General features: G+C 35.1%; 1 protein-coding gene across 5 annotated transcripts in view; it reads right to left on the bottom strand.

Annotated features, from left to right (window-relative positions):
• LOC143233663 (5'-AMP-activated protein kinase subunit gamma-1-like) overlaps positions 1-25,113 on the bottom strand; it is a 90,234-nt gene that overhangs the window by 58,800 nt on the left and 6,321 nt on the right. For 2 of the 5 annotated variants that reach the window (XM_076470142.1, XM_076470141.1), the window contains exon 1: positions 14,081-14,158. The exons of 1 other annotated variant lie outside the window; for it this stretch is intronic. In XM_076470142.1, coding sequence (XP_076326257.1) covers positions 14,081-14,143 — 63 coding nt within the window. In that variant the 5' untranslated portion in view covers positions 14,144-14,158. Of the gene's footprint in view, positions 1-13,164; positions 13,645-14,080; positions 14,159-21,597; positions 21,685-25,113 lie in introns of those variants that run through there. 2 more of the 5 variants (XM_076470145.1, XM_076470143.1) reach the window with 2 other exon arrangements.

Genomic DNA, 25,113 nt, shown 5'->3' with positions numbered 1-25,113 from the left:
TAGTGCGTAGTACAAGTTCAGAGACATGCATGTTCATATTAAGGACTATTACTGGCATTTAGCACTTTTCACACCTTTGCCGGAATTTCGAAACAAAAATAAAAAAATTCAGTTTCAAACTACAGTGACATCAAAAAGCGCTCGAAAAGTAACGTATTTAACATTTACAAACTATCACACGCATTACCAAACTTGATAACAAAGACGAGCCTAATAAGCTTGCAGTACGACTTATACTATTTTAAATGAACGTTAAGTAACATAACTATGTATTGTGTCTGTGTGTTTTACTTATAGCAAAGCCGCATTGGGTTGTCTGCTGTGTCCACCGAGGACAATCGGACCACTTATTTTAGCGTTGTAAGTCCGCAGACTTAACACTGTCTCAGCGGAATACTTATGTTTTGTAGTGCGTTATGTTCCAATGTTCTAAGTGATAAAATGTGGTATATTATATTAAAGTATTCTAGCAACAATAACAAGGGTACAGTGTTTGATTCAGTACACTAACAATACTTCTAACAACAATAACGAGGAAAAGTGGTTGATTTAGTACACTAACAATATTTCTAACAACAATAACAAGGGTACAGTGTTTGATTCAGTACACTAACAATACTTCTAACAACAATAACGAAGGAAAGTGGTTGATTCAATATACTAACAACACTTCTAAGAACAATAATAATGTTAAAGTGGTTAGCTCATACAATAACTAGAGTACAGTATTTGATTCAGTACACTAACAATACTTCTAACAACAATAACGAGGGAAAGTGGTTGATTCAGTAGATTAACAATACTTATAAGAACAATAATAATGGTAAAGTGGTTAGCTCATAACTTCTAACTACAATAACAAGAGTACAGTGTTTTATTCAATACACTAAGAATACTTCTAACAACAATAACGAAGGAAAGTGGTTGATTCAATATACTAACAATACTTCTCAGAACAATAATAATGTTAAAGTGGTTAGCTCATTACTTCTAACTACAATAACAATGGTACAGTGTTTGATTCAGTACACTAACAATACTTCTAACAACAATAACGAGGGAAAGTGGTTGATTCAGTATATTAACAATACTTCTAAGAACAATAATAATGGTAAAGTGGTTAGCTCATAACTTCTAACTACAATAACGAGAGTAGTGTTTTATTCAATACACTAACAATACTTCTAACAACAATGACGAAGGACAGTGGTTGATTCAATATACTAACAATGCTTCTAAGAACAATAATAATGTTAAAGTGGTTAGCTCATTACTTCTAACTACAATAACGAGAGTACAGTGTTTTATTCAGTACACTTACAATACTTCTAACAACAATAACGAGGGTAAAGTGTTGATTCAGTACACTAACAATACTTCGAACAATAATAACGAGGGTAAAGTATTGATTCAGTACACTAACAATACTTCTAACAAATTTATATGCAAAAACGACTCGTTTGGGTTGAGAAAATATTTTACATAGAAGAGCGAACAACGTTTCGACCTTCTTCGGTCATCGTCAGGTTCACAAAGAAAGAGGTAACTGACCGGAAGCTGACCACATGTTTGAAAGGGGTTGTGTAACTGAGTGTCGGAACGTAGAGGGCGGTATTAGATGTTTGAATATATAATTTTATTTTATTTTATTATATTAATATAGGTATAAAGGCGTTCCTTTATATTGGTTTATTTTGGGTTTAAGTTGTTGTATAAGTAAGGCTTCTTTAATTTTGCGTTTGTTTATGTTTGTTTCTTTATTTACTATTTGAGTGTTTTCTATGGTTATGTTGTGTTTATTTGACTTGCAGTGTTCGAAAACGTGTGAAGGTGACTTTTTATGTTCTTTGAATCTGGTTTCCATTTTTCTACTTGATTCTCCAATATAGAAGTCGTGGCAGTTATCACATTGTATTTTATAAATAATGTTGGTGTGGTGTTTGTCAGTGTAGTTTTTACATAGTATAGACTTCAGTTTTGTGCCTGGTTTTTGAATAAATTTCGTATTAACTGGAATGTCATATTTTGTTACTAGTTTTTGCCAAATGTTGGTTATTTGTTTGCTGATGTCAGGAATATATGGTATACAGCAGTATATGGTTTCGTGATTTGTTGATTCGTGAGATATATTTACTTTAGTTGGTTGATTTTGCTTTCTGTCTAGGTGTGTGCGTATAATGTTTTCTACGGTTTGTGGAGGAAACTTATTGATGTTGATGAAGTATTGTTTTATTTTGTCTAATTCATCGTTAATTTTATCTGGTGAGCATAGTTTTATGGCTGTGTTTATTTGGTTTCTTAGTATGTTGAGTTTTTGTTTTGTTTCATGTGCTGAGTCCCAAGGAATGTATAGTCCAGTATGGGTGATTTTTCGGTGGATTTCTGTTTTGAATTGTGTGTCGGTTCTTGTAATTTTGAGATTAAGAAATGATATTTGATTGCTTTCTTCCTGTTCACATGTGAAGTTAATGTTGGGATGTATAGATTTAATGTGATTGAAAAAATTAAGTATGTGTTCTGTAGATTTGAATCCCGCAACCGTGTCATCTACGTATCTGTACCAGTATAGTGGTGGATGTAATGCTGTGTTAATTGCTTGTGTTTCAACTTGTGTCATAAAAATATTGGCTAGAACTGGTGATACTGGGTTGCCCATGCTTAGGCCATTTGCTTGTATATAGTTTTGGTTGTTGAACATGAAGTTTGTCTTTATCGTGGTGAAATCTATGAGTGTTGCTAACTGGTTACTGGGAATGTCTATAGTTGGGTTAGGGTCTCGGATATAGAGTTCTAAGGCTATCTTGCAGGCTTCAGTGGTTGGAACTTCTGTGAAGAGGGATATAACATCGAAACTGGCCATTAAGGCTTTATGATTAAGTTGATTTAGATTAGACTTGAAATTAAAAGAGTCTTTGATGAATGAGCTGGCTGATGTTACATATTTGGAGAATGCCCATGCTATGTATTTACCAAGATTGTAATTAAACAATTCATATGTGGACATTATTGGTCGTAATGGACAATCTGGTTTATGAGGTTTGGGGATGCCGTATATTTGCGGTGTGCGTGAGTCGGTTTTACGTAGGTAGGAATAAAGTGTTTGTGAAATTGTGTTGGCTTTTTTCATTTGTAGTAACAATTTGTTCAGTTGCGTCTCGTGTGTCTTTGTTGGATTTGTGTGTATTGGTTTAAATTTGTTCGTGTCTGATAGGATGTTATTCATTTTTTGGATGTATTCATTCATGTTCATTATGACTATAGCGTTACCTTTATCTGCTTTTAGAAATTTTATGTTTTTGTCTTGTTTTAGGTTTTTAATGGAATTAATGTCTCTTTTTGTAAGGTAGTTTTTTAGTTTTCTGTTTTGTGAAATTATGTTGATGATTTTGTGAGAAAATTCTTTGAAAAAAATGGTTTAAGATGTTGTTTTTAGGTGTTTCTGGAAAATATAAATTTGTAATTTTACCTGGGAAGTTTGGCTGTTGGATGTCACTAAAATTATCTAAGTTGTCGTCTTTCTGTTGGTTATTTCCTTGTTTTTGTTCTCTGTAGAAAGTATCACAAGTCTCCTGGCTAGGTCTTCTAAACATGTTTTGATTTCTATGGTTGGAATGTACCTAGGTGCTATTGCGAAGTTGAGTCCTTTGTTAAGTAGATGTATCTCGTCAGTGTTTAATTGTCGGTCGGATCTGTTAATTATGAGGTTAGTCAACGGTTTGTCGTTTTGGTGTCTTTTCTGTTGTTTGCATCTTAGTTTTTCTAGTTTTTTGTTGTGGCAGATCTTTTTGTCTCTGTCATTCCTAGTGTTGATTTGGTTTATGTTTCGTTGTATAAGTCCGTAAATCTCTGGTTTAATGCAGCATGCCAGTTGATGGTCTAGGTTCATTTTTTGTTTTTGTAAGTCATGTAGTTCTTTGTATTTTGTGTTCAACATGGCTTTAAGTAGTTTTTTTCTGTAAATTTTGGATAATGTTTGTGTACGTATTAAAATTTTTTGAAAGTTTTACCTTTACAAAATTAGGGGTTAGTTGTTCCTTTCTACATTGTTGAATAAAATAAATGTCATTTCTTCTATTAATAATTCGTTGGTTTAAATTTCTTAGTTTCTTAACGATCGTGTGAGCGTGTACTGTTAATAGTGGTGTACGGTATGCTAGTTCAAACATAATGGTAACAGGTAAGTACAAATCCACTGAGAAAAACACAAAAACTTACACTTCTCGTACAATCGCCGTGATGAAATAATAATCAGTGATGTCGAGAAATCCACTTGTTGAGAAATTCATATGCAAAAACGGCTCGTTTAGGTTGAGAAAATATTTTACATAGAAGAGCGAACAACGTTTCGACCTTCTTCGGTCATCGTCAGGTTCACAAAGAAAGAGGTAACTGACCGGAAGCTGACCACATGTTTGAAAGGGGTTGTGTAACTGAGTGTGGGAATGTAGGGGGCGGTATTAGATGTTTGAATATATAATTTTATTTATTTTATTATATTAATATAGACATTCCCAGTAACCAGTTAGCAACCCTCATAGAATTCACCACGATAAAGACAAACTTCATGTTCAACAACCAAAACTATATACAAACAAATGGCCTAAGCAAGGGTAACCCAGTATCACCAGTTCTAGCCAATATTTTATGACACAAGTTGAAACACAAGCAATTAACACAGCATTACATCCACCACTATACTGGTACAGATATGTAGATGACACGGTAGTGGGATTCAGATCTACAGAACACATACTTAATTTTTTCAATCACATTAACTCTATACATCCCAACATTAACTTCACATGTGAACAGGAAGAAAGCAATCAAATATCATTTCTTAACCTCAAAATTACAAGAACCGACACACAATTCAAAACAGAAATCCACCGAAAAATCACCCATACTGGACTATACATTCCTTGGGACTCAGCACATGAAACAAAACAAAAACTAAACATACTAAGAAACCAATTAAACACAGCCATAAAACTATGCTCACCAGATAAAATTAACGATGAATTAGACAAAATAAAACAATACTTCATCAACATCAATAAGTTTCCTCCACAAACCGTAGAAAACATTATACGCACACACCTAGACAGAAAGCAAAATCAACCAACTAAAGTAAATATATCTCACGAATCAACAAATCACGAAACCATATACTGCTGTATACCATATATTCCTGACATCAGCAAACAAATAACCAACATTTGGCAAAAACTAGTAACAAAATATGACATTCCAGTTAATACGAAATTTATTCAAAAACCAGGCACAAAACTGAGGTCTATACTATGTAAAAACTACACTGACAAACACCACACCAATATTATTTATAAAATACAATGTGATAACTGCCACGACTTCTATATTGGAGAATCAAGTAGAAAAATGGAAACCAGATTCAAAGAACATAAAAAGTCACCTTCACACGTTTTCGAACACTGCAAGTCAAATAAACACAACATAACCATAGAAAACACTCAAATACTAAATAAAGAAACAAACATAAACAAACGCAAAATTAAAGAAGCCTTACTTATACAACAACTTAAACCCAAAATAAACCAATATAAAGGAACGCTTTTATACCTATATTAATATAATAAAATAAATAAAATTATATATTCAAACATCTAATACCGCCCTCTACATTCCGACACTCAGTTACACAACCCCTTTCAAACATGTGGTCAGCTTCCGGTCAGTTACCTCTTTCTTTGTGAACCTGACGATGACCGAAGAAGGTCGAAACGTTGTTCGCTCTTCTATGTAAAATATTTTCTCAACCCAAACGAGCCGTTTTTGCATATAAATTTCTCAACAAGTGGGTTTCTCGACATCACTGATTAATACTTCTTGCAACAATAACGAGGGTAAAGTGTTGATTCAGTACACTAACAATACTTCGAACAATAATAAGAGTAAAGTGGTTAAGTCAATACTTCTAACTACAATAACGAGAGTACAGTGTTTGATTCAGTACACTAACAATACTACAATACTTCTAACAACAATAACAAGGGTAAAGTGTTGATTCAGTACACTAACAATACTTCGAACAATAATAACGAGGGTACAGTATTGATTCAGTACACTAACAATGCTTCGAACAATAATAAGAGTAAAGTGGTTAAGTCAATACTTCTAACAACAATAACGAGGGTAAAGTGTTGATTCAGTACACTAACAATACTTCGAACAATAATAACGAGGGTAAAGTATTGATTCAGTACACTAACAATACTTCGAACAATAATAAGAGTAAAGTGGTTAAGTCAATACTTCTAACTACAATAACAAGAGTACAGTGTTTGATTCAGTACACTAACAATACTACAATACTTCTAACAATAATAACGAGGGTACAGTATTGATTCAGTACACTAACAATACTTCGAACAATAATAAGAGTAAAGTGGTTAAGTCAATACTTCTAACAACAATAACGAGGGTAAAGTGTTGATTCAGTACACTAAGAATACTTCGAACAATAATAACGAGGGTAAAGTGTTGATTCAGTACACTAACAATACTTCGAACAATAATAACGAGGGTAAAGTATTGATACAGTACACTAACAATACTTCGAACAATAATAAGAGTAAAGTGGTTAAGTCAATACTTCTAACTACAATAACGAGAGTACAGTGTTTGATTCAGTACACTAACAATACTTCAAACAATAATAAGAGTAAAGTGGTTGAGTTAATACTTCTAACTATATAATAATGGTAAAGTGGTTAGCTCAATACTTCTAACAACAATAACGAGGGTAAAGTGGTTGGTTTTGTACACTTAACTCTACCAAATAAAGCTGTCTTTTTATTATTTATACATCTAAAGAAAGAATGTTGCTAAGTTCCTTTATGATTATTATTTTGTTCAATCTCTTCCCTTGAAGTGTAATTTTAACTTTTAGTTACATTTATATTACTTCATTTTTCCTTGTACATTTTAAGTGGCTGATATTTTTGTAAACTTCAGATCGTTACACTGTTCTGAACTATATGTTAAACACACAGAGTTATAAGGAATAAAACTAAAACGCTTTTCTTAGAGCAAATTCTTTGAAACATGAGAAATGTCTACGTCTTTCTATCTGTGTATGTGGATCAACTAGTTGTTTGTGACTAGCTTATGACAGATGATCAACTAGTTGTTTGTGACTAACTTATGACAGATGATCAACTATTGTTTGTGACTAACTTATGACAGATTATACACACTTTCAAGCGACGGTTTTAACGGATTTTAGGGACGTTTCATCTATTTAACTCTTTTCCTACACATATACAGTGCATTACTCGCCTATCCTGAATTCACGGATGGGGCGTGTCCCTTTGATTAGTGTGCCTGTAATGTGAATCCAATTATTCATTATTCGTGACCCGTCGCCACAAAAACCTCGCTATACATTGTGGGACCAAGAATGCGATGTCAGATTGAAGGGCAAAGCCAACTGTGCATTTAGGGTGCATTTCACAAGTAATCTTTCCTGCTGTGTATCACCTCAAAGATAGGAACAGATACGTGCTGATTATCCTTGCATAGTATTTTGAAACAAACAGATCCAAACTCAGGATGTTAGAGTGACTAATACAATAGATTCACTTCCTTATCATGCGAAAAAGTGCGGTGGAGATCTTATTATATTATTTGTATCAGTGTATTGTGTATCAGATCATTTCATCTGCTTCATACATGAGAAGTCCAAGTGATTATTCAAACCATACACAAATGCTATTATTAATATTAATATTCTAGCCATAATTCTTTATCTAACTCGGTTGCTATCAGACCGTGTACTGAATTTCGATGAAGTGTTACATCTTACGCAACAAAAGACGTGATAAACACGCATATATTTATTAAACTGTTCACAAAATGGTGTCACCTTACGGTAGCTATCTGGGTTAACTACTGTATACACGCTTAATCACTCTCTGTGGCAATTAAACAATTTGTTGCAGTTACTAAGTACATAATACTAGGACGTGCTGTCTCTAAATATCTAATAAACGCTTTATGGGTGAGTAAATTTCGCATTAAACACTTTATTTAGGATCTGTCTTTAAATTGTAATTTTGCTCATTTTTGAGTACATCAAGTTATTATTAAACAGTTCATGATATACTAATCTAGACATTATTCTGACTTCTCGTACCATTGATCTAGTTACTGTTGTGGATTCATAATTTACAAATTCAGTTATTATAATGACGTCGCATTATACTAAGCTAATGATTGGAGAAAGCCAACTGTTACGTCAACATTTCCAAGTACTTCTTTATTTACAACTAAACTAATATTACAAGTTTACGACATCTACATTTCACGTCTATGTTCTGAAAATAAATATTCTTAAAAGTTTTCTGTGTGATTTCCACGTTAAAAACTGAACAAATAGCAGCCAGTTTCAAAACAAATGAAACTTGTACCAAGTAGTGGAATTTGATCATCATGGTCCAAAGTTCAGAACGTGTTTTTGCAGCAAGTAACCCAGCAACCCATGAACTATCTGATTCACAGTACAAGCACGCTGGCTGCGTGGTCCCTCTCGGCCCGATAGTCTATATATAAATATACTCTTGCATGTATTTTCGTTATGTATGTGTACGTATATAATGGGTTCAGTGAAAAGAAATGTCATGTCGAGCCAAGTATAATTTACTGAACGGGCAACTGGGCTGCCTGAATTTTTAATGGATTTCACATCACTACGGAAATTCAACCTTTTCCTCTACCTATTTCTTAGAGGTAAGAAAAATTAAAAAAAACAAAACGCTAATGGGCTATAGAACTAAACGCTGGTCTTTCTTGTAAACATGAAACACTCAGGTCAAAGAAGACGTTTCGGTCCCGAAATGTCAGGTCTTAAACGGAAACACCATGAACTAGATTTCATAGGAGTTCACCTGCTTTAGGCTGGTTTATCGGTAATCTGAAACTATAAGTATCTCGGGGGTCACAGACCCCAAACTGACACCATTTTAATAGCTTCATAAACACGTTGGAAAGTATGTGTGTTTGTGCACATAGGGCTGGAAAACACGAACAATGTCATCTGACAAAGTATCGAATACCGATACCGAGTAGCTGAGTACTAAAACTCGAGGTTTGATTCTTGCGCTTAAAAAACAAACTAACTTCACCACACAAGGTTGTTCACATAATAATACTTTTGATCATAAATGTTCAGTTGCCGCAAACGCAACCACTATTAGACTTCGTGGAGAAGAGATTCAATAAAATTCTGTTGATTGATTACCATTGGTAGCAATAAGAACGTTTTCACCTTTATAACTGTTAGGCCCCGGCATGGCCAGGTGGTCAGAGCACTCAACTCCTAATCTGAGGGTCACGAGTTCCAATATCCGTAACACCAAACATGCTCGCCTTTTCAGCCGTTGGGCGTTATAAAATTACGATCAATTCCACTATTCTTTGGTAAAAGAGTAGCCCAAGAGTTGGCGGTGGGTGGTGATGACTAGCTGCCTTTCCACTAGTCTTACACTGCTAAAATAGGGGCGACTAACACAGATAGCCCTCGTGTAGCTTTGTGCGAAATTCAAAACAAACCAAACCTTACTTGCCGTTCGACCTCATCTTGTCATATTAAAATTTTAAGCATCTGGGTGACAGAATGGAAATTATCTGTGTTTCAGGGTGTGGAAGTTTACATGTGAAGAGGTAACTCGAAAACAACGTTCGGTTTTGAGATAAATGAAAACATTGTGAGCAACTAATTTTTCGATACATCTCATTCTTTAACAACGGGGCGGCTAGCGCTGATAGCGCTCGTGTAGCTTTACGAGAAATTCAAAACAAAACAAACCTTTAACTACGGTTATATTTTGCCCAAGAAACAATACTAACTTGTTCGTTTGTGCTGAATGCTGTGCAGAGCTACTCAAGGACTACCTGTCTCTAATTTAACGGTGAAAGAGAAGATGGAGAGAAGGCTAATTAACACCACCACTACTCATTATTAAAGAAAAGTTGGATTAACTGGCACATTGTAACGCTCCTACAGTTGCAAGGACGAGCACGTCCAGATATACGAATCAAACCAGCGGCCCACAGATTGTGAGTCGACCTCACTAACCATGTCAGGCTAACGTTTTATTAACATAACATTATTTATGCCTTTAATTTTGGCCCGGCATGGCCAAGCGTGTTAAGGCGTGCGACTCGTAATCTGAGGGTCAAGGGTTCGCATCCCTGTCGCGCCAAACATGCTCGCCCTTTCAGCCGTGGAGGCGTTATAATGTGACGGTCAATCCCACTATTCGTTGATAAAATAGTAGCCCAAGGGTTGGCGGTGGGTGGTGATGACTAACTGCCTTCCCTCTAGTCTTACATTACTAAATTAGGGACGGCTAGCACAGATAGCCCTCGAGTAGCTCTGTGCGAAATTAAAAAAACAAACAAAAGCCTTTAATTTTATTCTTGTTAAAACAGTAGTTATTCTCAAGAGATTTAATTAAATCTAAAGCTCTACATAACCCAATTACCAATGAAAACAACTAAGAAAAAGGTTTAGGGTATACCGCGCAGCAACAAGACATTTGACTGCTACAACTGTGCACAGCGGCATGTAGACGGGCTTATAATGCTATAAATCGGGTCTGTACATGTAGTGAGCTGAGACAGATAGCCCTCTGTGTAACTTTGTACTAAAATTGAAAAGTTTAAACTTTTACCCCTAGCGACGTTTCTGACTTTTAAATAAGTGCTTTCTTTTCTATGAAATGGCGTCATCAAATATTCAAAGCGCTATCGTCTAAAGCAGTTTAACGCCCTTTCGCACATCGCACGTAGAGGCACGTGAGTTGGAGCACATAGCAGCACTTTTTATCAACATACTTTTATCATTAACATGTAGCTATATATGTTAACGTACTTCTATCTATTCCTTGATAAAAGAAATTAACTATGTTTGACGCATCTTTCTTTATAAGTACATTAAGTACTTGTGTCCGGCAGAAAATGGTGTCAGTCTTACGAGGACTAGGAGACTATTAAAACTATTTTATGATACAATAAATTGAATAACGGAAGTTCAAATGTGTTCGGCAAGAGTAGAGGTTAAACATTTGTGAAGTATTATTAAACAGCAGTTGACGTACGACACTTAACTGAAGAGAGATAGATGTATTCTCTTCACTTCTGTAGTAAGCAGGTTCAAGTGTTATCAAACAGCTGTTGACCTACGAAGTGATAAGTGCGTTCGTCCAAGGTTGACTTAAAAATTGCCCATGTTAGGTTTTCATACATCATTTGACAATACAAATCAGTACGGTGGTTTAACAGCTAGATTTTCATACATCATTTGACAATAAAAATCAGTACGGTGGTTTAACAGCTAGATTTTCATACATCATTTGACAATACAAATCAGTACGGTGGTTTAACAGCTAGCAACAGCAGCTACACTTGTTTGTTCTCCTTTAACCTGTTGCCACGCGCTCCTGACAGCGATTGTTTTTACTACGATTCGTAGAAGATTAGCGCCGACAGTGTACACGTAATAAGCGAGACAAAAGTCCTTCTAATGACATGACACATAACCTAAAAGGCGACAATGTTATAAACATACCACAGCAACGTTGACATCGTTCTAACGATAAACAATTGGTGGGCGTTGCTGAACCAGATCCTGCGAGTGAACCCGTTTATGTCTGTTACATCACAAGCACTGTTTGTTTGTTTTTTAAATTTCGCACAAAGCTACTCGAGGGCTATCTGTGCTAGCCGTCCCTAATTTAGCAGTGTAAGACTAGAGGGAAAGCAGCTAGTCATCACCACCCACCGCCAACTCTTGGGCTACTCTTTTACAAAAACAAATAGTGGGATTGACCGTCACATTATAACACCCCGACGGCTGAAAGGGCAAGCATGTTTGTGATGGGGATGCAAACCCGCGACTTTCAGATTACGAATCGCACGCTTGGTCATGCCGGCACAAGCAGTGATATTACCTTTTATATATCAACGTGTTTTTAAGATTCCACTTCAACCTGTCCCGTCCACACAGGTGGATTATTGAAAAACAAAAACAAGTATTGTACTGTATTTGTGAACGAATTTCAGTAAAATATTTCACGTCTATTGTCCCCCATCCCCCCCGGAACATACTGTGAGATTTATCAAACAGTCAACGAAGCGGATATACGTTTACCTCCACATTGGTTGCTTGATGAAGAACTAACTTATCTCTTCGCACCATCGCCTCTCATAACAACAAGAACAGGTCACAAGTTGAGGATGAAGAAAGGTACCTGTGCGTAGCGCCTTTATCCGGACTTTTCTGGCTGAACATTTAATCAGTGCTGACAAGTTTGGCTGGTTTCAGAATAGCTTGAGTAATGCTAACGTAATTAACACGATTAAAGATAAAATATTGTTTCTAGGCACATTGTCTATTTCTTTGTGTCCTTACAAAACTAGTAATCCCAAGACTGTAAAGTAGAAAAACAAGTTGTAAACATTTTCTTAAACAATATCACTAAAGAACATTTTTTATATTCAGTTAAAAACTTAAAAACCAACATAAAATATAATTTTGGCGAGTTGGTGCAAACTAGACCTATCGCGGGTTTGTTTATTTGAAAAAAAAATTATGTCTTACGACAAAAAAAATAAGTTGTATTGTGCAAGGTATGATTTCACAGAAACTGTATGCGTGCGTAAAAAAAACATATTCAGAACGTAACTTGACGTCACAACCAATAATCTCGTTTATTTCACGAGGTAGTACGTTAGTAGGTAGTAGACTTAAGACGTTTAAATGCGGGGTTCGATACCCTTGGTGAGCACAGCACAAATAGCCCATTGCGTTGCGTTACGCTAAACAACAAGCAAAACCACATCCATTTACCAGGAGTGTTTCTTACTGTAATATCACTGACTGACCTTCGCCCACTGATGATGGATTATTTCGGTCAGTTTTGAAAATATTAAGAAAAGGAAACTACAACAGACTCGCCAATCACAGTTGATGTAATGGTTGTGTTCTGCTTGATAAAACGGTTATCCTAATTAGGAAAAATACCTATCAGTTTTCTTTAATTCGCCAAGACTCAAACAACGTATCTGTGCATCTGTCTGAATTGTCTAGCTGTCTATCGGAATATAAGAGTAAAATGGACTTACCCTAGAGTCCAGCGACATTATAATGAAAGTTGTTTACTTTATATTAGAGAATATATGCGAATTCACAACGTGACTGAAAGTCCAAGAGGGAAATGAACTCCGTGGTTAATGTTCAGATAACTCAACATCACACGACGAAGACACGACTTCTGACAAGAACCGAAACTTTTAATAGCATGGGCCCTTTAAACCTGCTAGACCTCTATCATAACACGTGTGTCACAGTGGAGCAAACACCGCATACGAAGTCTCAGAAAAGGCCGCGCAGGTCTTCAGTCTTCTACGATTCTACACGGTATCACATGACGTCATCAAGTGAAGGAACGGGCATGGAACGGCCTGGTGGTTATTGCGCTCGACTCGCAATCTGCGGGAGCGTAATAGTGTCATAGTTAATTGCACTCTTCGCTGAAAAACAGATGCCTGAGAGTTAGCGATAGGTGGCGTTACCTAGATGTCCTTCCTCTAGTTTATCACTTCTAAATTAGGGAAGGCTATCGCAGATAACCCTCATGTAACTTTGCACGAAATTTGGCAAAAGCAAACACAAAAATAATTCGTAGATTAAAGTAATCATAATTATCCTTAGTACGGTAAAACATGCAAACTGTTATATAATTACGGTAAAATACGCAGATAGCCGTGAAGCGGCTCTTCGCGAAATTCAACAAACAAGAAGTACGAAAGACTTTAATGGATATTCGCAGAACAGTTGACCCCCGCAAGTACAGCAGTATGTCTCCAGATTTACAACGCTAAAATCAGGGGTTCGATTCTCTTCGGTGGGCTCAGCAGATAGCTCATGTAGCTTTGCTATAGGAAAACACACACAAACACACGCAGAACAGTTGCATAACTCTTAATTAAATGTAAGGTTATACTAGTAAAGTTAATGTTACAGAAACGGCATACGTACTGTTGACCAATTAAACCTGAGAAGGTTTATTTCAACTTCTAACAACCTGTTAACCCAACCCATCGTTGGTAGTTCTTTTGCTGCTTCATGTATGCCTCGGGTAACTCCACAGAACAGGTACACATGTTGACACAGTCATTTTTATTAATCAATATTCATTATACGTTATTACCTAACAGCAGTGTGCACTTCCTGAAATATTCCGTTAACAGACAGACATGTTATTAGCCAACTGTTCTGAGCTGGTAATAAAAAAGTTGGATTTTTTTTCATGCTATCAATAAATTATTAGGATTTCTATTTTTCGAAATATAATATCAGTTTTCAAGTAAATATTTTTATTACGTACGCGAAATAACTAATCTTACACAATAACCATTACACGTGCTCTTTCTGAGTTTATACAATGGTATTGTCATAAAACAACCATCACACGTACTAAATGTTATGAGTTTAAACAATGACATTATCATACAAAAACCATCACACGTACTAACTGTCATGAGCTCAAACAATGGTGTTATAATACGACAAGCATCACTGTACGGTTAAACAATGTTATTACCACACAGCAACCATCAGGCGTGCGGCACTAAACGCTATAAGTTTAAATATGCAGCAGGGGCAGTGTGATTCAGTGGTTTCACGCTCTGTATTTGTTTGTAGTCAGGTTGTTCGAAGTCAGTTCGCTCCATAACGTCGTGTCCTTGACAAAGACACTTACCCCACTTATTCCACTCTACACAGCTGTTAGCTGGGGGTTAATGTGTGTTTGTATGTTTTCTTATAGCAAAGTCACAATGGGCTATTTGCTGGAGGGTTATGTGCGATAAACTGGTATCTCGTAGAGGGAGATGGGTTACCATTCTCACCCCTTTATGCCATTCAGAATCGACGTTAGATAAAGCACCGGTCATATGAAGCATGGAAAAGATTTAACTTAACATTGTCATAAGATAAGGTTTTCAAACGCACACCTTACTTGTGTCCTGGTCTTACCTGTTGACATTTACATAAACTGGTTCTTCAAATTAATTCACATTGCCCTATCCCTTTGTTTCTCAGGTGAGTTAAGGCGTTCGACTCGTAATCTGAGTGTCACGGGTTCGAATCCCCGTCACACCAAACATGCTCGCCCTTTCAGCCGTGGGGGCGTTATAATTGACGGTCAATCCCACTATTCGTTGATAAAAGAGTAGACCAAGAGTTAACGGTGAGTGGTGATGACTAGCTGCTTTCCCTCTAATCTTACACTGCTAAATTAGGAACGACTAGCGCAGATAGCCCTTGAGTAGCTTTGAGCGAAATTCAAAAGAAACAAACAAACACTTTGCTTTGCAACTCTGTATTACATGTTCTACAGAACACGTTCTTAGAGTGGTTATAAAGTTTACCTATTAGAGAATCTCAGATTTATCATTACTATAAATGGACACTAAAACCATCTCATTCAGTTGTTGGATAAGTCTGCAAAATATTTTATTTGCAGGGGGAGAAGTCAAATACGATTAGAGAGGCCTAAAGTGTGTAAAAGAGAAAAATGTAACAGCCAATCAATCATCAGCCTCCCACGTATGATTCACCGTCCGTGTCACGTGAGCTCTCCATTCAATGAAGAAACGCGATGTCAAGAATGGATATGACAAATATTGTGCGGTCAGAAAAGAAAGGTTTAAAATACAAATACCTTTAAGGAGCGCCCTCTACATTAAACATTAAAAGTGAACAGTGATTGTCACCGAATATTGATGAAACAAAATCCTACAAGTTACGTGATTCATTACATTCGCCAACAGCTGCTAACATCTTGTCAATAGTGTTTTGAGTCAGTATTGATGTTTAAATAGCATGGATTACATTTGAGTTTTGTGAATCATGTTTAAATCAAATAAATGTCCATTAGACAGATAAACCTCGATGTACATTTGAAAATATTTTTGCTTTTTTTTCCCTTTAAATGTGAGGACTGAGACTTCCTTGTTTCTTGTCTTTTTATACTCACCAGCCAAACGATTCATTATTTATATACAAGCACTTTATTCTTGGTCCGGTATAGCCAGCTGGTTAAGGCACTCGACTCGTAGTCTGAAGGTCGTGGGTTCGAAACCCCCGTCACACCAAACATGCTCGCCCTTTCAGCCGTGGGAGCGTTATAATGTGACGGTCAATCCCACTATTCGTTGGTAAAAGAGTAGCCCAAGAATTGGCGGTGAGTGGTGATGACTAGCTGCCTTCCCTCTAGTCTTACACTGCTAAATTAGGGACGGCTAGTGCAGATAGCCCTTGTGTAGCTTTGCGCGAAATTCAAAAACAAACATATCTTCTAGCAGTGATACATGGGTACTAAGTTTGTTTATTTGGAATTAAGCACAAAACTATACAATGGGCTAATTGTGCTCTGCCCACCACAGGTATCGAAATCCAGTTTTTAGCTGTGCGAGTCCGTAGACAGATCTCAGATAGCCCTCGTGGAGCTTTGCGCGAAATTAAAAACAAACCAAAACTTTCTTCTTCACTCATTCGCACTCATCTTCGAGTATGAAACGCGATTTATAGTCCATCAAGTGTTATTTATTAGAAGCTAAGAGAAAGGAATGTTTTGTTTTTTTAAAAACATTACAGTGGGATGTTTATTACCGCACAAGCGGTACATAAACACGTCTTTTATGTGCAACGGAAATTACATGAGCAAAACAGGAAATATGTCATTGACAATTTCCCGCAAATTATCTAATTTTAGATTATTTTATAATTGGATTAACATTAGGGGTCAGTCTTTTAGTGCACGGTATTAATAGAGATATACTTGGGATTCTTAATAGAATACAAAGATGTGAGTTAATTAGAAACAAGAATTTTTGATGAAATACTTAAAATGTTGTTATTCTCCATTAAATACTGAAGAAAAGTGAAAACTGGTATTTAAAAATATCGAACGAACACATGTTATAATCATTTGTATGTTTTTGAATTTCGCGCAAAGCTACACGAGGACTGTCTGCTCTATTCATCCCTAATTTAGCAGTGTAAGTCTAGAGGGAAAGCAGCTAGTCATCACCACCTACCGCCAACTCTTGGGCTACTCTTTTACCAAGGAATAGTGGGATTAACTGTCACTTTATAGCTCCTCCACGGCTAAAAAGGAGAGCATATTTGGTGTAACGGGGATTGGAACCTGCGACCCTAAGATAACGAATTGAACGCCCGAAGCATCTGGCTATGCCGGGCCTAACGTGATGTTGCTTGTTATATAATACAGAAGGTTGAGTACATAATATTAAAATATTTTTAATATACAAATGATCAAGTCACGTGACAACCACAGTTGACACAAAGACGTAGTGGAACAAAATGTACCAGTACTTGGTTTTATCTCATACTAACATTATTCATTTGTATGGGTAGTTCGATTACATCAAAACTTCGAAAGGATATAAAACAGCCTTTTCCAATACAAGTTATTCATGTATTTAGACCATGAAGTCGTATTAAAGATGAGGAGTTAGAATTTTCAAGCGGGAATATCCTTTGACTTAATTAAAAGGGCAATCGAACTCCAACGGAGTATTGTAACTAAACAAAAGGTAAGTTAGTGGAACACAAACACGACATAGGAAAATTATAGTAAGGGCGGAAGTATGAGGTAGAGACAGTGGTGAATTTACGTTACGTTGCATGTAGAGTTACAAAGTCAATGACTGTTACAATAATCATAAAAGTGTCTATAAAAATCATAAATAAGAAATTAAACGAATACCTGAATCGTCCAAAACATGGTTAGAACATTGATTCTCAGTAAGTCTTCATGATTTATATGTAAGTAGTTACGTGTTGTTACATCAGAGTAAGTCATGATGATTTAAATGTAAGTAGTTACATATTATTATATCAGTGTAAGTCTTGATGATTTGTATGTGAGTAGTTAGACGTTGTTATATCAGGGTAAGTCTTAATGATTTATATGTAAGTAGTTACATGTTGCTATATCATGGTAAGTCTCTTGATTTATATGAAAGTAGTTACATGTTGTTTTATCAGGGTAAGTCTTGATGATTTATATGTAAGTAGACTGATAATAAAATTTCTGGGCAACTGTTGATAGTTGTATGTAACTAAATGGTTGGTCTTGTTTTTGTTCTAATTTGTATTTAATGAACTAATCTATGCGTTTCATTGACCACTGAGTTCTCGAACACGTGTAATTGCTTTGAATTTTTAAGAACATTTGTTTGATGTTTAAAAAGTAATTTATAAAGTGATAAACGTTTTATAACACGTGGGTCCGGCATGGTCAGGTGGTTAGGGCCCTCAATTTGTAATCCGAGGGGCGCGGGGTCAAATCCCCATCACATTAAATATACGCGCTCTTTCAAATGCAGAATAGTTCTCTGGTGAAACAATACTAAGTTTTTGTTGTTACTGTTTCAATGTTTACCCAATTTCTCACACACACTAGAAAAACGTAGGTTACCAGATTCAGATATAATTTGTTTAGTTACTGAGCGAATCCTCTATTGTTGGCGGACCCGTCTGTATGAAAATCGTCGGAAAATGAGTTTTACTTGAAAACACCACAAGTAATAAAGTGACATAAATTATATATTGTGGCAGACAATGTGGCATCAGTGAGTGAAGCAAGTAGTTGAACTTTGGCGTTTTGACTAACACTTTATTTTATTAAAGTTAATTTCCATTGACAACACGTGCTACGAATTGAGGAAGTTCTTTCTTTTTTATTTAAATTTAATTTTTCATTATTTAATAACTTAGGATTTTTAACTGAGTTTTATAATACGGTTAATTTAAATGGTGTTATAATTCAAGAATTTATCCATACACCGATTTATCTCTGTGTTTGTACCTAAAGAAACGACTTATAGTGATATCAACTGTTTTCAGGTTTAATTTTTTGTCTATCCAGTTTAATGTTGCACAAATATATACCGAGAATTTATGTCACATACCCTATTCTAAATACGTCAGTCAAATGCTAGATTTCGCTTGTGTGTGCCTAATATGAAAACTAACACTTGTTCGGAGTACAGCGCCACGTGTGTGTCCCCATTTTCCTTGAGAACAGATTATACCAGAAAATAACCAACAATTTAACCGATAAACAAGTTAGACAGTGAGTGCTTGGATCTTTGTTGTAATGCAGCACGTCTTTATGTGATGGAGAAACTAGCAAAGACCGCTACGTCATGATAAACCATGTGAAACCCACTTCGTCCTGAAATTGAATTTTCTTCTTGTTTCCAAGAATTATGTTCTTGAAATGGTGAAAACATTAATTTAAAATCTGAAAATATTTTGTGCTCAAAAAACACGAAAACAACGATGATTTGTACAAATCAGTTTGGCCAGTTTTAAAAAAACATGTTGTTTTCAAATGCAGAATAGTTCTCTGGTGAAACAATGGTAAGGTTAGGGACTTGCAATACTAAAATCCAGGCTTTGATTCCCACAGTAGATACAACAGATAGTGTAATGTGGCTTTATTTTGAATTTAAAGAAACAAAATAAAACAAAGGGGAAGAAAAAAAGGATCTATTAGCATGAGCTGTCCAGCTCTAAAAACAACCAATCAATTCAGCCATGATCGCTAAAAACAACCAATCACTTCAGTCTTGCTCTTTAAAAACAACCAATCAATTCAGCCTTGATCGTTTTCTTTAATTTTTGCAAGAAAGAAATTCTTGTGGTTTTTGTTGTTGTTAAGTTTTCTATGACTGCTCTTAATCTGTCGCTCTCCATGTTGGTTGTTCACACACTTAGATTAAAATATAAATGAGTAAATTAATTTGTATTTTTAAATAATGTATATATATATTACATAAATACCTATGTCTAAAACGTTGATTAAAAAATATATTTATGAACACGGCAGCAGCTGATATGGAAAACGTACGCACATATGAATTCTCAAGATAGCTGGTATGGGTATTAAAACTTTAATTAAAATAAAGTACAGAACAGCAACATTTCGACCTTCGTAAGTCATCTTTAGTTTAAAGTTACGCACATATAATTTATAATTTTTTTTAAAACTGAAATTAGTGGATTACCATTGACTGTCCATTCTAATATATCTGAGATCTTGGTAGAGTTTGAATAAAGGAGAGTTCCTGTTATCTAAACTGAGACCCGAAATCAACTCTCTCAGTTATGCTAATATTCTGGTATTAAAACTATAATAATGTAATTTTCTAACAATTATTTTAGCATGGATTTGTTTTTCTTCTCTTTAAAATGGACGACAAATACTTAAGTTAAAATTGGAAGTTGGAGTTTTGCCTTAAGCCCCTGAAATTTCTTCTTTTTTTTTTCACACATTGATACGACAGGTTTCGTGCTTAGTTTTATTTTCCTTGTCCAATTACTGAAACAACATCAAAGTGTCGCTAACTGAGCATCTTAAATTATGTTTTGAGCTTCCTCTGGTGTCATTTAGTAAAATGATTCCGTTATACTAATCAAGTGATACACTTTACTTACTAATTGTTTCAAGTGTACCCCTAATGGCTCAGCTGTGACTGAGGGTTTATAACACTAAATATTTGGTTTTGATACCCATGGTGGGCTCATCACAAATAACCCATTATATGACTTAATGCTCAATAAACAAACATTTCAAGTGTCATACACAGCTTCTCCAATCCTATCTAACTTCTGATTAATTCCATTCCTTCAGAGTCTAGTAGTATCTGTTAGGTAGTACCTGTTTAGTGTCTAGTAGTATCTGTTTAGTGTCTAGTAGTACCTGTTTAGTGTCTATTAGTATTTGTTTAGTGTCTAATAGTACCTGTTTAGTGTCTAATAGTACCTGTTTAGTGTCTAGAAGTACCTGTCTGGTAGTTATAAAATAAGTTAGATGTGAAATAAATTACGTTTATAAATTCAAGTTTATTGTTTGATTTATTAGTTCAAATCATTCATTCAACCCCAATTCGCTCAAACGTAGGACTGGTGTCTGAGCTTGTTAGTATGGAAGCCCATATGGAACATCTATTTCTTATTGTTTTTCGTCATTTTAACTTCAACTTTGTTCCCTTAATCTGGAATTTTTAACGGAATTTTAATTTCTTGGATTAAATATAGAGTTTTTCAAGTAAATTAGGTTTCACAAGTTTATTCAAGTTTTTCGATTTTCTTTCCTGAATATTTCTGTTATTTCTCACGTATAAGGCTTTTACTACAATGGAAAACATTTTTCATTGTTATACAAGGTGTCGATATTATTTTGTGTTTGTGTTGTTTTTATACGCAGTAATACTTTATATTATCTGCTCTGTGCCTAAAGCCGGTATCGAGCCTCAAACTTTAACATTAGAAGCTATCAAGGTTGTCAGTCAGCCACCAGGGAGTTATTTCTATTTAATTTATTAGACAAAACGAAAACTTTATTAAATATCTTACTAAATAAAAACAACAGCAAAAACACGTTCTTATAACTCCCCTAGTGGCTGATCAGTAAGCTTATGGGTTTATAATGCTAAAAATTTGGGTTCAATACTCACAGTGGACAGAGCGCTGAAAGTCAGCTGCGTTTGTTTGTAATAACAAAAGAAAAAACATTTTTTTTAAATAAACTATGGTCTACTTAAATAATACTTTTCCGGAAATTAATTCAGTGAACCGTAAAAAATATAACACTACGCTTTGCTACTTTTAAACAACTTGTTTAAATCCACTATTGACACTGTAAACACATTCACAATATATGTATATGTATAAATAGGCGTCTCTACGCGGAAAGAAATGATTGGATAATTTGGAATGAACTTGTTTTTTTATCCCATATTTGTGTGCGGTTGACCCACTTTCAAAAAATCTGATGTATAACAGTACCCTTGATGTTATCTAAGCAAATTACATAAACCTAGCTGATACAAGTTGCAGTCAACAGTTTATAGTAAGGAGTTAAGAACTGGGTGTCTTATGTTTGGATGGATAATGAACAACAATAAACACTGCACAGTAAGGAGTTAAGAACTTGGTGTTTTCTGTTTGGATGGATAATGTACCAATGATAAACACTGTACAATAAGGAGTTAAGAACTGGATGTTTTATGTTGGATGGATAATTTAACAACGATAAACACTGTATAGTAAGAAGTTAAGAACTGGATGTTTTATGTTTCAATGGATAATGCAACAACAATAAAACTGTATAGTAAGGAGTTAAGAAATGGGTGTCTTATATTTGGATGTGTAATGTAACAGCGATAAACATTGTATAGTAAGGAATTAAGAATTGGATGTTTTATGTTTGGATGGATAATTTAACAGCGATAAACACTGTATAGCAAGGAGTTAAAAATTGAATGTTTTATGTTTGGATGGATAATGTAATATCAATAAACACTGTATAGTATGGAGTTAAGAACAGGATGTTTTATGTTTGGATGAATAATGTAACAGAGATAAACACTGTATAATAAGGAGTTAAGAACTGGGTGTTTCATGTTGAATTAAATAAACAACATAATAACAATGAGCTTTGTACTTATTTTTCATAAAGTGTAACTTGGATACTGTGATAAAATACGTTAAATAACTATGTTACATCACAAAGAAGCCACACGTACACATATTTGTGTTGCCTAGCAATACATACTCCAGCGGTCTAATAAAGCCATTTCATGTAATATTTGAAGTTATGAGACAGTTTTGTCAAAGCTGAAGAATGTTCCACTTCTAAGTTGTGTGGTGGAGATTTACTGAGATGATCGAGGGATATAATCTACTTATCATACATTTTAAGTATGTTTATGAATGGAACAGCAGTGGCTGTTTAGATTTGGAAAGCTAACTTCACTATGAAACACCCTGGCAAGAGACAGAGAAATGTATGCATGTGACCCCCCCCAGTAGACTAACTGACAAAAGGAAGGGAGTGTTTATGATCAGAGATCCACGTTTTTCACTATCTAATCATCCAGATATATGAATATGCTCGACGTTGTAACTCGAAACTGTGTCTAGTAATAAAAGAACCTATTTGTAACATAGACGTGTTTAAGAAGAAAAACAGATATCTCTTACAAACAAGACGTTTGTCTATCAGTTAAACATTCGACATAATCTATGTGATAGTAAGTTTTATCTTTTTTTCCGAAATTTGGTACATAACCTGTAGGTCAAAGTACTTAATAAAGTTCAGCATTTTAAACAGAAATTGTATAAAGTTGGCAACAGTTCGACGTAAGAGAGAGTTTTAAAATGTTAATATTCATTGTAAATAAATGTTATGAATGTGTAATTTCATTTGCTGAAGATTTTGATCTTCTGAAGTAAAGTACTCAAAGTTGTCCAACTTGAAGCTAACAGAATAAAAGTAGAGAACACAAGGAATTTAGCCGACAATATTTAATATTCCCACGACTGAGAGAACTTAGAATCAAACCGACAGTCTGTACAAATATAATAGTACTGTCTGTTGTATACCCACCTAACAAATATAATAGTACTGTCTGTTGTATACCCACCTAACTATTTCGCAGGGTGTCGAAAGATCTTTACCAAAATTGGTATAGAGGTTCATTAGGTCTATGTGGGGTTATATACAATTTTTTTTAATTTTGCGGTTTTTATTGACGTTTCTTTTGCGTTTTATACCATTAATTCCCCTCGTTGATGGATCTTCACCAAATTTTATGTGGAAGTTGATAAGGTCAATTGCCAAAAACACGCAAATTTTCAAATTTTTATTTCGTGTTTTTTTTTACCACTACTTCGCTCCCTGTTGGTGGATCTACAAACAACTTGACATAAATGTTTGTTAGGTCTGTGCAGAGATACATGCAACCTAGCGGTTTTATTTGTTTTTATGGGCTATTTTTACAATTACATATAAGGGAAGCAACTTTTCGTGTCACAAGATAACTTTCATTAATCATAAATTTACATAACTTTCGTCCAAAGGACAAGCACCCCAACTAATATTTAATATTCTCACAACAATGAATATAAAAAATTAAATCAACAACATATAATATTATTACTGAATCAGGATATATTAAATAGTAACTAGGTAAAACACCACATTGAATAGAACTATACTAGATAATCAGCAAATAAAATAACACTAAGTGGAACTATATTCCATAGACAGACAGTAAGAAAAACACCACACTCAATGGAACTATTCTGGATAGTCAGTAAATAAAATAACACTGAGTGGAACTATATTCCATAGACAGACAGTAAGAAAGACACCACACTCAATGGAACTATTCTGGATAGTCAGTAAATAAAATGACCATGAATTACAGATAATTTTTCAAGTTGTTTTATTTGCTTAACACTTCGGCTTTATACCTTTATTAGAAATATGCGATGGCGATCTGTGTTCTGTATACCACTGTAATCGAACGTTTGATTCTAGCGTTGTAACTACGTAAAATTACCGCTGACATACTGTGGACATATATTTTGTTATTAATCTTAAAAACAGAAATTGTAAGTTTAAAAAATATATGCTAAATGGATGGACACTCGAAAGTCCTTCGGAAACTAATGAACAATGAAGTGACTGAACATGTATTCTACAGTCAATGAATAACAACAAAACACTAAAGGTGACTGTATTGTACAGTCGCAGAACATAAAACAATTCGTTTTATTGTCTTACTACAAGCCGCATGTCCACTTAATGCTTACTTACCGACAATTTGTTTGTTTTTTTAATTTCGCGAAAAAGGTACACGAGGGCTATCTGCGCTAGCCGTCCTTAATTTAACAGTGTAAGACCAGAGGGAAGGTAGCTAGTCATCACCACTCACCGGCAACTCTTTCACCAACGAATAGTGGAATTGACCTCACATTATAACGCCCCCACGGCTGAAAGGGCAAGCATGTTTGGTGCGACGGGGATTCGAGCCCTTGACCCTAAGATTACGAGTCTAATGCCTTAACATCTGGCCATGCCGGGCCTGGTTACCGACAAAATTGTCAACGTTACTTCAGCATATGGATTTAAATTTTGTAAATCACCTATGCACATTCTTAATTAAAGTCATCATCATATAACT

Source organism: Tachypleus tridentatus, chromosome 12 (assembly GCF_004210375.1).
Source record: "Tachypleus tridentatus isolate NWPU-2018 chromosome 12, ASM421037v1, whole genome shotgun sequence".
NCBI classification, from domain to species: Eukaryota; Metazoa; Arthropoda; class Merostomata; order Xiphosura; family Limulidae; genus Tachypleus; species Tachypleus tridentatus.
This window is presented reverse-complemented; position numbering and strand designations above follow the sequence as displayed.